This window comes from Nyctereutes procyonoides, unplaced genomic scaffold (genome assembly GCF_905146905.1).
Source record: "Nyctereutes procyonoides isolate TBG_1078 unplaced genomic scaffold, NYPRO_anot_genome, whole genome shotgun sequence".
Taxonomy (NCBI): domain Eukaryota; kingdom Metazoa; phylum Chordata; class Mammalia; order Carnivora; family Canidae; genus Nyctereutes; species Nyctereutes procyonoides.
The window spans coordinates 41,014,238-41,025,981 of record NW_026575133.1 but is presented as its reverse complement, the minus strand read 5'-3'; the positions used below and the strand labels follow the sequence as shown (position 1 = coordinate 41,025,981).

The 11,744-nt window shown below is 66.1% G+C and overlaps 1 protein-coding gene across 4 annotated transcripts; it reads right to left on the bottom strand.

Moving 5' to 3' along the window:
* Positions 1–600: 600 nt before the first annotated feature.
* ECEL1 (endothelin converting enzyme like 1) lies at positions 601–8,290 on the bottom strand. Of its 4 annotated transcripts, none has more exons than XM_055300077.1 (17): positions 7,499–8,290; positions 6,607–6,675; positions 6,391–6,501; positions 6,224–6,316; positions 5,916–6,040; positions 5,057–5,279; positions 4,506–4,604; positions 4,206–4,280; positions 3,899–4,002; positions 3,547–3,605; positions 3,420–3,471; positions 2,714–2,781; positions 2,409–2,533; positions 1,873–1,938; positions 1,411–1,506; positions 1,127–1,203; positions 601–1,010 (listed from the first exon to the last, which is right to left on the bottom strand). In XM_055300077.1, the coding sequence occupies exons 1-17, from the start codon at positions 8,288–8,290 to the stop codon at positions 911–913; spliced, it is 2,334 nt and encodes a 777-aa protein (XP_055156052.1). In that variant the 3' UTR covers positions 601–910. The 4 variants fall into 4 exon arrangements, with proteins under 4 accessions (XP_055156052.1, XP_055156050.1, XP_055156053.1 ...); XM_055300078.1 differs by having other exon boundaries at positions 911–1,010; positions 1,411–1,526; XM_055300075.1 differs by having other exon boundaries at positions 1,127–1,506.
* Positions 8,291–11,744: the final 3,454 nt, after the last annotated feature.

Genomic DNA, 11,744 nt, shown 5'->3' with positions numbered 1-11,744 from the left:
TTGCCTCCTGCCTCCACCGTGGGCCACTGCTGGTGGAGGCTGGAGGTGGGACAGGAAGGGGCCAGGTCTTGTCTAGGGTCCCATTTGTGCAAAGGGCCTGAGCTCCTTTCTTTTTCTCACCCCTGGAGCCTCCACTCTGGGCTGGAGGGGGACACGACTGACCCCCAACTCTGTAAGCAGGTGTCACAGCTCCCCTCTCGTGGACATGCTGAGCCCAAGGCCTGGCCTGGGCTCCATGACTGGCTAAGGTTACTGCCAGAGCTCCTGGGGTGTCTAGACATTCGGGGGCAGTGGGTCCCAGGGTCATGCTGGAGTACAGCCCCCTCGGGGCTTGGTGTTCAGGCACCCCCCAGCCTTGTCTAGGGGCACCCCCAGAACCGCATGGGAGCTGAGGCAGGACTGCAGGGAAGGGAGGAACAGCTGATTGGTGGAAAAGACAGAAGACCCAGGGAGGTGGGACAGGAAGGGGCCAGGTCTTGTCTAGGGTCCCCGTTGTGCTAAGGGCCTGAGCCTCCCCACCAAGGGGGCCCCTCCAGCCCCACCTGCTCCAGAGGCCCCTGAAGAAACCATGGCGACAGTACAGCAGTTTATTGACCAGACTTAGCAGCAAGAACACAGTGAAGGTGGGGCCTGTACAATCCGGCCTGGCCGGAGGGGGGCGGTCTGGCTCCTTAGAGCCAGTATTGGGGACCCCCGCATCTCTCCCCCACGCCCTCCTGGAGCCCAGCCTCAGGCCTGCTCTGGGCCCCTCCTGAGGTGAGGGACAGCAGGAAGGCCAGGTCCCGGAGGGGCTCAGAAGGCGGGTGGCACCCAGCGAGGACCAGTGCCGGGTTCATGCCTGCCCCGGCAGCTGGCAGGGAGGCAATTCGTGCAGGGCAGGCAGCGAGGGTGTGCGGGCAGATGGCCAGGCTCACCACACAGAGCACTTGTGGGCAGGGTTCATGGGCGAGTCCTTGGGGCAATGGAAGGCCCGGCCAAACTCCTCGAACTGGGACACGCTGCCCAGCACCCTGGGGCAGGAGGAGAGACCTACCTGGAGGGAGTCCCAGCTGCCCCTTCCCCTTCCCGCCTGCTCCCACCCCAGACACAAGGAGGGGATGGGGCGCAGGCGGGCAGGCAGGCGTACCTGTAGTGCTCAGGTGCATGCTTGTCGGTCAGCACCTGCAGGTAGATGGACTGTGACCGCCGCTTGATGCACCAGTTCTGGGCCCCGTGGTGGGGGAAGGAAGGAAAGGGAAAGAAGAAGCCAAGGAGTCCGTTGAGCAAGCCCTGCAAACCCCTGCAGCACACTGGGCCCTGCTGCCTGAGCAGAACCCACGGGACCACCGCCTCCCAGGGCTGGCACCCACGAGGACAGGCTGACAGCTGTCCCCATCCCCACCACCTCCCACCCGCCCCCACCTGGCCCACCTGGGCAAAGGCAATGAAGAAGAGCTGGTTGTGCGTGTACTTGAGCCGGTGCAGCGGGTGCTCCGGGCCATGCTCCCGCACCCACTTCTGATAGGCCTGGGGGTGACAGTGTGGAGCTGCGGTGCCCCAGGGTGGTGACCTGACTCAGCCTCCACCCAGTCAGCCCCTCACCGGCCCCTGAGCCCTGGGCATCCTGCCTCCCAACTTCCCTGAGCTGTGCTCCTTCCAGGAGGGCTAACGGCAGGCAGCCCTCACCCCCTCCAGGCAGCCCTCCTTGCTCTCCCAGAAAGACAGCCTGGGAATCCCTCCTTTTCCCGTGGCCCCCCTGCCAATCACAGGCCCCGCCCCTCCCAGGCCAGATCTCTGAGGGCTGGGAAGGCAGGGGTGCCTATGTCCCTAGTTGCGTCCTTATCATCCCCACCCTCCCCCCACGGAATGAAGGGCCAGGCAGGGGCAGCTCACATAATAAGCCAGCTTGAGGCCACCCATGTCCGCGATGTTCTCACCAAGGGTGTGCTTCCCGTTCACCTGCCGAGAGCGGAAGAGGCCCGGGCTGTCTGCAGTCCACTGGCCTTGCTGCCCTGGGCCCTGCCCACCCTCTTTCCTTTTCCCAGAGGGTTTACGTGGCTCTGAACGCGTTGTGCCCCATGTCCCAGGAGTCTGTGAGAACTTGTTCATGCGCCCCAGTGAGTGTGTGCAAGACCCCGGCACATGGGGATCCCCGGGTGGCTCAGTGGTTTAGCGCCTGCCTTCGGCCCAGGGCGTGACCCCGGAGTCCCGGGATCGAGTCCCACATCAGGCTCCCTGCATGCTCCTCCCTCTACCTGTGTCTCTGCCTCTCTTTCTCTCTGTGTCTCTCATCAATAAATAAAATCTTTAAAAAAAAAAAAAAAAACCCGGGCATGCGTACAGGGACCCAGGCACACGTGTGTGCACGCAAGTGTGCATGCCCCTAGTTGGTGCCCAACTGGGCCTGGAGGGGAGCAAAGGGGTCTCACCCGCTGGTTGTAGACGGTGAAATTGTCGTACAGGTGGACGATGCACTCCGCCTTGCGCAGGAAGCGGCTGTAGGAAGCCTCCGTCCACCAGTGCAACAGATTGCCCGAGCGGTCATACTGGCCCCCTGTGGGCAGTGGGGGGGGTGGCTGAGGCTGACCCTCATCCCCAAAACCCCTCCCCCATCTACCCACTGGCCAGTGGGGACAGAAGGGCTGCAGGGTCTCACATCAGCCCGTCACCACCCTGCCCCCCGCTGCCTGTCCTTCCCCTCCCACAATACCCCCTCCGCCACCGCGGGCCTCACCCCAGTCGTCATAGCCATGGGTCAGCTCGTGTCCGATGATGGTGCCAATGCCCCCGTAGTTCAGAGACCTGGGCCCAGGGCAGCAGCGTCAGGCCCAGCCTCGCCCACCTCCTGGGAGCTGCACGCTGCTGCCCAGGCCCCGGGAGGCCCCAGGCAGGCCAACCACAGTGGCCCAGGGAGGCCATACCGGAGTCCTCCCAGTCCTGGGGCAGTTATGCCTCAGGTTCCTCATGCAATACGTAAAAGGGGCAGTGATGCCTTTGCAACTGCTTTTTAGGAAACGATCCCTAACAGAGCTGGGATAGGGGAAGAGACCGAGTTGGAGGAAGACAGGAGGGAAACTGAGGCAGCCCACTTGGGACCTGGCCTGTTTCCTCATCACTAGGGTCACTCCACTTTTGAAACACCTGATGAAGCCTCAAACTGGGAAAGGAGGAACTCAGGACAGAGAGGAGAGAGAGGAGAGGAGAGGAGAGGAGAGGAGAGGAGAGGAGAGGAGAGGAGAGAGAGGAGAGGAGAGGAGAGGAGAGGAGAGGAGAGGATGAAAAGCTCCACAGTTTCCTAAATAACCAAGGCTGACCTAAGGCTATGGGGACCCAGGGTGGTGGCCGTGGTGACTGCTGGGCCCAGCCCGGGGCAGGACACCCTGAGCAGCGTTCATGCAGCCCCAGACGATGGCCGGGCTCTGGCCAGGCGGGGCACTCACTGCGGGAAGTCCGGGTCGTAGAGCGTGGGCTGCAGAATGCCTGCAGGGAACACTGCGCAGAGGGCAGGGTCAGAGGAGCCCTGCCTGCAGGGGCCCCCCCCACCCCGTGCGGGACACGCCCCCTTACCCATCTGGTTCTTGTTGGGTAGGTAGTAGGCGTTGAGGGCCTGTGGTGGGAGCAGCCACCTGTGCAGGGAGGTGGGGTCAGCTAGGGGCCCGCACTCGCTCCCCCACCACCCCCACCTCCCACGTGTGCTCCTTGAAGGAGTGGCCCAGCCTGTAGCCACGTCCTGTCCCACCCCCACCACCTGTCCTGTCCCACCCCCACCACCTCGGAGTCCCCCAATCACCCCCAACACCTGCACCGCCGGCTTTGAGGCCGTCTGCCCCACCAGCCGCCTGTCCCCGGCAAGGAGCTTCTCTGCCCCGCCCGCCCACCCACCCTCCCTGACTCCCCCAGCTCTGGGCCAGGCACCCACGTGGACTTGTCCACCTCCTGCCGGATTTTCTTGACTGAGAGCTGGATGCTGAAGCGGATGCTGTTCAAGATGTTCTTGAAGTAGGTCTTCTCGTGGACCTCGAACTGTGCAGGGGATGGGCAGCTCTCAACGGCAAGCCAGGGATATAAATGGCCAGACCAGGGCTGTGCAGGCCCCATGTCCGCCCAGGGGCCATCAGCCGAGGGCCATGACTCCTTCTCTGTGGTGGTGCTGGGCCTCCCTGGGGGTCCTGACCAAGGGTCTGCAGCCCAGCCAGTCAGGCAGGGTAGGGCCAGGGGAGACCCACCTCGTACTCCTTGTCCACAGCCTCGGGTTTGAGCAGGAAGTCCGGGTAGCCCACCATCACCATCATGTACTGGAGCTGTGGGCGAGAGGATGGCAAGAGTGGGCCAGGGCCTAGGGAGACGGCCCCCCAGCCCCAGGGAGAAAGCTCTAGGCCTAGAAGTGGGCTCTAGGACAGGGGGGACCAGCCCAGGTGATGACAACTCCACAAGGGGCATCTTTGCCTCTTCTGCTACCCCAGCCTGGCACACAGTAGGCATTCAGTGTTTGTGGAACCTACGAACGGGGACAGGATCCACTTCACCTTGGCCCGAGCAGCTGCCTTGGTCTCGGCATCCATCCAGTCCAGCTCCTCCAGGCGCCGGCCCAAGATGAACTTGATGTCTTCCACAAGCTGCTGTACCTGCAGGATCAAGAGCCAGGGATCACAGGGTTGACCCTTGAGGAGAGGTACCACTAATTCAGTATCACTTCCTCGTCCTAAGGGTCGGTGCTGAACACTGAGGGGAGCCCTCCCAGGTGGGGATCCAGGCCCTGCACCCCCAACCAGAAGCTCATAGTCTGAAAGCAAACTGCTCCAGCAATGATCACATACATTCCCCTAAGGCCGCACCTACTGAGCATGGCGGAGAAGGGGGGCAGGAGCCTGAGGGGGAAGCCCTCCTGGGGCTGATAGACCAGGTAGGCTTCCTGGGGGAGGTTCCCTGGTGAGAAGTAGTCTGGAGACTCAGAGAGGGCTGAGCCCCTGTCTGCAAGGGGATCTGTGGGACTCCCCATTCTCAGATCAAGGCCATGGGAGGACTCTATGCCCAGCCCAGCACCCGCACCCAACCCCCAAGCCCAGGGCAGCCTGACCTTGGCCTTGCTGGCAGCTGAGAAGTGCTCATGTACAAAGAGAGCTCCAAGTGCCATGCCAAAGTGGCGGTTGGCCTGGCCCAGGCAGACACGGGCCAGCTCCTGTGGCTTGTCACTGCCCTCCATTTCACGGGCCAGCTCGTGCAGTGCCTCTCGGAATGGCGGTGACAGGTGCTCACTCAGGACCACCACTACACGCCACACCAGGTAGTTGTGCAGGATCCTGAGGGCCAGGTGAGACAGCTGGGTGTCCAGACAAGCTCGTGTGCTATGAGCACCACCCCATCCACTCCAGACCCTCCAGGCTGGGATTAGACCTAGCACCCACAAAGGAGTGAGGATCATTTGGGTACATGGAGGCGGAAGTCAGAGTGGCCTGAGCCCCGGGCAGGGAAAAAGGCTGGGCCCACACGTAGTAGGACACACCTCTGGCCACCTAGCAGAGTGCCAGTGCTGACTTGAGACAGGGTAGGACAATGGGCACTCCAGGTGACTATCTGCCCCAGGCCTGGCCTTGAGAGGTGCTCTGCTCCTCCCCAAGGTGGGCAGAGATCAGGGAAGTTCTTCCCTAGGTGGCCCCTCTAAAGTCTGGACTCACTCAGCCTCACTATCCCCAGATGAGCAAACTGCACCTCAGGAAGCTCACAAGCCCTGCCCAGGGGCCCAGGCAGCAGGTGAGAGCCCAGTCTGAATCTAGGAATCTGGACTCCTATTCCAGTGCTCTTCACATGCCTCCCCAGTGTGGCCACAGGACAGAAGTGAAAACGGGAATTCAAAGCTCACCAAGCAAACAAGTAGAGGGTGCAGGGGAGGGGCCCCGAGGTGCGGGTGTGCAGGGGTGGGTGATTGGCCACTGTACCTGCGGGGTGTGGAGCGGATGAGCTGGGACACCTGCTGCATGTAGTCTGTGGCCAACAGCACCACCTCCTCATCCTCTGAGAAGTCCTCCTGGAAGATCTGGTCCAGCAGCCACTTCCACTGCAGCTGTCGTGGGTAGAGGACAGTAGGACTGGGTGTAGCAGGGACCACAGAGAACAGAAGGGAGTCCGAGAGAGACACAGGAGGACACAGGAATCCATGGCCATGGAAGGCCTCGCCCGGCCCTGAGGAAGGGACAGGCCGGGAGCCCCAAGATCCGTACCCCCCATCACGGTGGTCTGCACTCACATGGGGGGTGATCTTCTGCAACTGCCCCAGCGTCACCTTGTTGTACATGGAGCTGACATCTCGCCGGAGGTCATCGTACTCTGACACTGTGATCTGGGGGTGGAGATGAGAGTTGACCCCCCCTGCCTATTCCCCTCCCCCAAGCCCATGGCTGTGCCCTTGCTCACGTTGGCCAGCCGCTGCTCCAGCTGCAGGATCTCCTGCGCCTTCTGCTCCACGGCTTCGGCTCCCAGGAGGCTGAGCAGGCGCTCCATGAACACCCGGTACGCTGCCAGGATCTGCACCCAGAGGGGACATTTCACGGGTGGGGTCAGTGTCAGGCCCTAGTCCCTCTCTCCTGGAGCCCCAGGCCTTCCCTGCAATCCCAGCCCATGCCCCCATACCTTCTCACTCTCCTCATCCTGAGCTAAGTACAGGGTCCTCTCCGGCAGAGTGAGCCCATCCTGGTCAATCTGGGGAGAAGGAGGAGGTCAGAGGTCAGCGATCAGAGGTCACCATGCCAGGTTCCTGCAAACAGACTGAAGTTCTGTCCAAATGGCCAACCAGGGGATGTGCCAGATGTCCACTGTCACAAGCCGCAGGAGCACAAATACACTACCCCTGCCTCCATCCAGAGAAGCTGTTAGAAACCCCGGCCGCTCCCGGGCTTCACCGGCCTAGCCTAGCCGGCGGGGACACTGGGAGGCGGCGGGGAGCCCGTGCCCCCATCCTTCCTCCCGGAAGCCTGCACCATCCCCACCTATGAAGGGCACTCGAGAGGGCCACGCGGAGCGCTGGGGCCACTGGCACGCTGGCCCGCCCCAGCCCATTGGCACACCCCTCTCGCGGCCGCCCGATGGGGAAATTGCTGGGGAAATTGCGGCTCCCGCGGCTCCACTAAACACCGCAATTACTCGAGGGAAATTACTTGCGGCCTCCTCCCGCGCGATGCCGGTGCGCGCTCCCCCCTCCCCGCCCGCCCCGACGCACGGTGGCCCAGCGCGGGGTGCGCGCTCCCCCTCTCCACCCCGATGCACGGGGGCCCAGCGCGGGGGGCCTGCTTCCCCCTTCCCCACCCCGATGCACGGGGGTGCGCGCCCCCCCTCCCCGCCCCGTGCACGGTGGCCCAGCGCGGGGGGACCTGCTTCCCCCCTCCCCCACCCCAATGCACGGGGGTGCGCGCTCCCCCTCCCCGCCCGGTGCACGGTGGCCCAGCGCGGGGTGCGCGTGCCAGGCCGTGGCGCGCCTCCTTCCCGGTCCGGGCCCCCGGGGTCACCGCGGAGGGGACGCACTCACGCGGATGACGTAGCGCGAGGAGTTCCTGTCGTCCAGGCTGACGGTGAGCGAGAAGAGCGCGGCGGCGCTGTACACGCCCTGGGCCTTGTAGAGCAGCCGGTTGAGGTCCCAGCGCGCCGCGGGCCCCGGGCGCTCGCCGCCGCCGCCGCCGCCCAGGTCCCAGCCCCCGCAGTCCTCGATGACTTCGAGCATGGGCCGCGGGCCGAGCCGCTCGATCTCGCGCATGTCGAGGCACGAGCGGAAGAAGGCGCGCACCTTGCGCTGGGCCGCCCCGCCGGGCCCGCCCCCGGGCCGCGCCAGCAGGCGCCGCAGCCGCTCCTCGTTCTGCTCCCCGATGGCCGCGATGGTGCCGTAGGTGAGCTTGTCGTCGGGGATGGCGTGGCGCCGCAGCCAGCCGCCGCACGCGAAGGAGTAGAAGTCCTGGCACGGGTCTATGCTGGCGTCCAGGTTGGCGGCCAGGAAGCGGGCGGCGCGCGCGAAGGCCTTGCGCTCGGGGCAGCCCTCGGAGCAGCCGCCGCCGCCCGCCGAGCCCGGGCCCAGGTACTTGAGCGCCAGCATCGCGGCCAGGATGGCGCAGAGGCCGGCGGCGAACACCAGCCCCGACAGCAGGCACACCTCGCGCCGGTTCCAGCGCGGCAGCCCCGCCCGGGCCCCGGAGGCGCCGCGCCCCGCGCCCCGCGGGAAGCCGGGCGGCAGCGAGGCCCCGCGCGCGCCCCCCGCGCCGCACCGGCTCGCGTATTTGACCTCCTGGAACTCGTCGTAGTGCGCCGTCATCGAGTACGGGGTCTCCATGCTGCGGCCGCCGCCGCCGCCGCCGCCGCGCAGCCCTCGGCGATCTCAGCTACGGGCCGCGCCGCGCCGCGCCGCCGGCCTCCCGGAGGGCCTCCGCATGGCTCCCGGGCCGCGGCTGCGGGGAGGGCGGCGCGGGGTCAGAGAGGCGCGGGCCCGACGGGGCTCACGGGCACCACGCGGAGGGGCGCAGGCCTGGGTCCAGAGGCCGGAGGCCGCGCCGCGGCTCCTACCGGAGAGGGCCTGGGGCCCGGCCCCCGTGGGCGCCCGAGGGTGGGGCAAGCGGGAGGCCCCGGGTGGCCACCAGCTCCCGCACGCGCCGCGGCGTCCCCCGACCTGCCTCCTGCCGCCCCGCGCCCGGGTGCCACCCGGGAGGCCGCTGCGACGCGGGAGGGGCGCGGGGCACGGCCGGCGCGTAGGAGGCCCTCGGCGGAGGCCGGCCTCCCCTCCCACGGCCTTGCTGGTCTGCGACCCGCTACAGCCAGGGCCGGGTGGGGGAGGGGGAAGCGGAGGCTGGGGAGGGAGGCGCGGCCAAGGGCGAGTCTACGCCGGCCCAGGAGCCGCGCAGGAACCAGACGCTAGGTAAAGCGGCTAAAGAACCAAACTTTGTCCTTGCGGATGTCCGTAGGGCCACCCCCAGCGCCGTCCTCTATTCAAGGGCCAGGATGCCCACCAGCCCCGTCCGCAAGCGGCGCGCTCCGACCGACCCCGGGCCGTGGACAAGCCCCCGACGGCCCTGAAAACCGGGAACCGGTTCCGTCCCCCGCCCCTCCGCCCCCGCCCAGGGCCGCTCCCGGCTTCAACAGGTTTTCCCCAGAACCCAAACTTGGGCGAAGTTTCACCCCCGGCGCGGAGCGAGCCGGCCCCGCGCGCCCCAAGGTCCGGGCTCGGAGCCTCGGGAGCCTCAGGCGCCTCGGGAGCCTCGGGCGCCTCGCCGCGCAGCCCGCGGAGCCGGAAAGCCGAGCCCGGGAGTCGCAGCCGCAGCCGGAGCCGGTGCTGCGAGGACGCAGACAAAGCCCGGAGGCTCGGCGCGGCGGCGGCGGCGGCGGGGGCGGCGGATGTGGCTGCGATGGTGGCGGCGGCGGCCTCGGATGCCACTTACCCGGCAGGTGCGCGCCCGGGCCGAGCGGGAACCGAGCGGGAACGGAGCGGGCCGAGCCCGGGCCGGAGCGGAGCGGAGCGGAGCCGGGCGGGCAGCAGCTCTCCGTGCGCCCGCCGCCGCCTCTGCTGCCGCGCCGCCCGCTGGCCCCGAGGGAGGGGGCGCGCCGGCGGCTCCACCCTCCTCCGCCCGCCCCCCGCGCCCCCTCCTCCTTCCACCCTTCATCCCGGCTACCTGGCAGCTCGGGGGCGGAGACGGCGGCGGCGGGACCCGCTCCCGAGGGGCTGGCACGGGCTCCGGGATCGGGGATCCCAGATGCAGCCGCGTCCCGGGAAGAGCGGGGCGCCCGCTATTCCCGGGAAAGGGTTCCCCTCTGATCTGATGCCCCCACTAGGCGCCGCCGACCAGCCCATCTGCAAAGGGCTCGAGCCGAGCCTCGGAGCCTCGTGGATTGTCCCAGCCGAGCCCACAGGACCGGAGCGCCGCCCGGGGACGGCCCCCCCAAGGCCGTGGGGTGCGCTCACACAGCGCGGACGCTCGCCGCTCGCGCCTGGCAGAGCAGCCTTCAGTAAACGGGCGTCGGGGCCTCCCCTCTAGCCCCTGCCCTTGGCCAGCCCTCCCGAGGGCGTCTGGGAATTTGGTGAAGGCTGGCCTTCACCTCGGGGGAGGGAGAGCTTCGGAGGCCACTGCAGGAAGGGGCACGGGGCTGAGACTGCACCCCACCCCCAAACCTTGGTTGGCCTCCGCGCCCCCTGCTCCGGAAGCCCCTGATCAGGGAGAGAAAAAAAAAGGACTAAGGAATAATGCAAGAGCCCCTCCCCGCTGGGGACCGGGAGGGACGGAGGGTGCCTGCCTGCCTGCCCTGCAGCCCTGGTCCTCAGAGTGCAGGCCTCAGGGCCCCCGAATAGGACCGGTGCAGGGGTCAGGGTGGGGGCGCCTCTGAATTTATTCCCTGGCTACCTTCTAACCAGACAACTTGCTCTTTCCGTATGCGACCTCCCCCTCCCCAGCCCCCAGCGGCTGAGGCAGGGCGCACTTCTCCCTGGCTCACCCCCCTGTACCTGCAGGGCTGGGCCATGTGGGGCACAGGGACTTCGGGGCTTCTTGGACCAGTGCTACTGTTTCTGGAGTCTCTGCTCTCTTGGTCTTGTCCTTCCCACCCTCTCGGCTTCCTGTGTCCCTAGCAGGGTACGCCACAAGGCACCAGTGCTCCCAGGCCTGCCAGTTCCATGTGTGGGGGACAGGCCTAACCGATGAGACAGCCCAAGACTGCCATGGAGCCCCCGCTGGTAAAAACCACAACCAGGCAGGGGTTCAAAGGACCCATCACCGCGTCCGCTCCCTGGGGCTCTTCAGCAGCCTGGCTCGAGTGGCCACATCTGCCCCCATCCTGCATCTCCTGTGTCTGTCCCTCTGTCCATCTCGATGCCACTGCTCTGGAGACTCTCTGCCTCCACCTCCAGCCATTTCAGGTCCTCCCCGGCCCCACGCGTTCTTCTTGGGTCCAATTAATTCCACCAAGGAGAGGTGGAATTATGTAAAATGTGGTGATTCCGTAAGGGAGGAGGGGAGGGCAGGGCGGTGGCAAAGTGGCTCTTTGTGCTTTTAATCTGCATTTTTTCCCCTCAACGTTCCGTCTCCAGGAGGATAATTTTCCAGCCTTTTCAGGCCCTGATTGGTATCATTTCTCCAGCAATGACAGCTTTTATTTTCCCTGAAATGAATGCCGTGAAATTTCCAAGAAATATAAAAATGGATATTGTCTCAGGGAGCCGACTCTCTTCCGACAGAAAGGCACAAAGGCAAACCGGCTTCCCTGGGGACCCTGCTGTTCCAGCCACTAGGGGGTGGGGGACCCAAGCCCTCAGCCCCTCCTCCCTCCGGGGTCAGCTGCAGGAACCCTCCGGGCCATCCCTCTCCGGGGCTCCCAGCTGCCATTGATCTGTTCTCCTGTCTCCCCCCCAACTCTCAGCCTGGCCGCCCTAGCTGCCTGCCTCGCTCCATCCCGCCAGCTCTGTGCAGCAGCTCACACACACACCCCCCCCCCCCCCCGCCCCCGCCGGCCCCAGGGACTCCCAGGACAGCCCAGTCCTGAGCCCGGTAACCAGGGCCCACCAGAGTAGCCCGGGGATTGGGCCCATGAGCACCCAGTCCTGCACCCCCTAGACAGTCCGCCTTTAGAGAGCGACCAGGTCCTTTGCTCCTTCCTTCTCAGAAAGAAAAGCTGAGCCCAGGTGGGGAGGACGCCGGGGTCTGGCCTCCAGCTCCCCCACATGCGCTCTTGGAGGCATCCAGTTCCAGCGCTCCTCCTCCCCACCCCCAGTTGTCAAGGTGACCCCCTAACTCAGGAACAGGAGG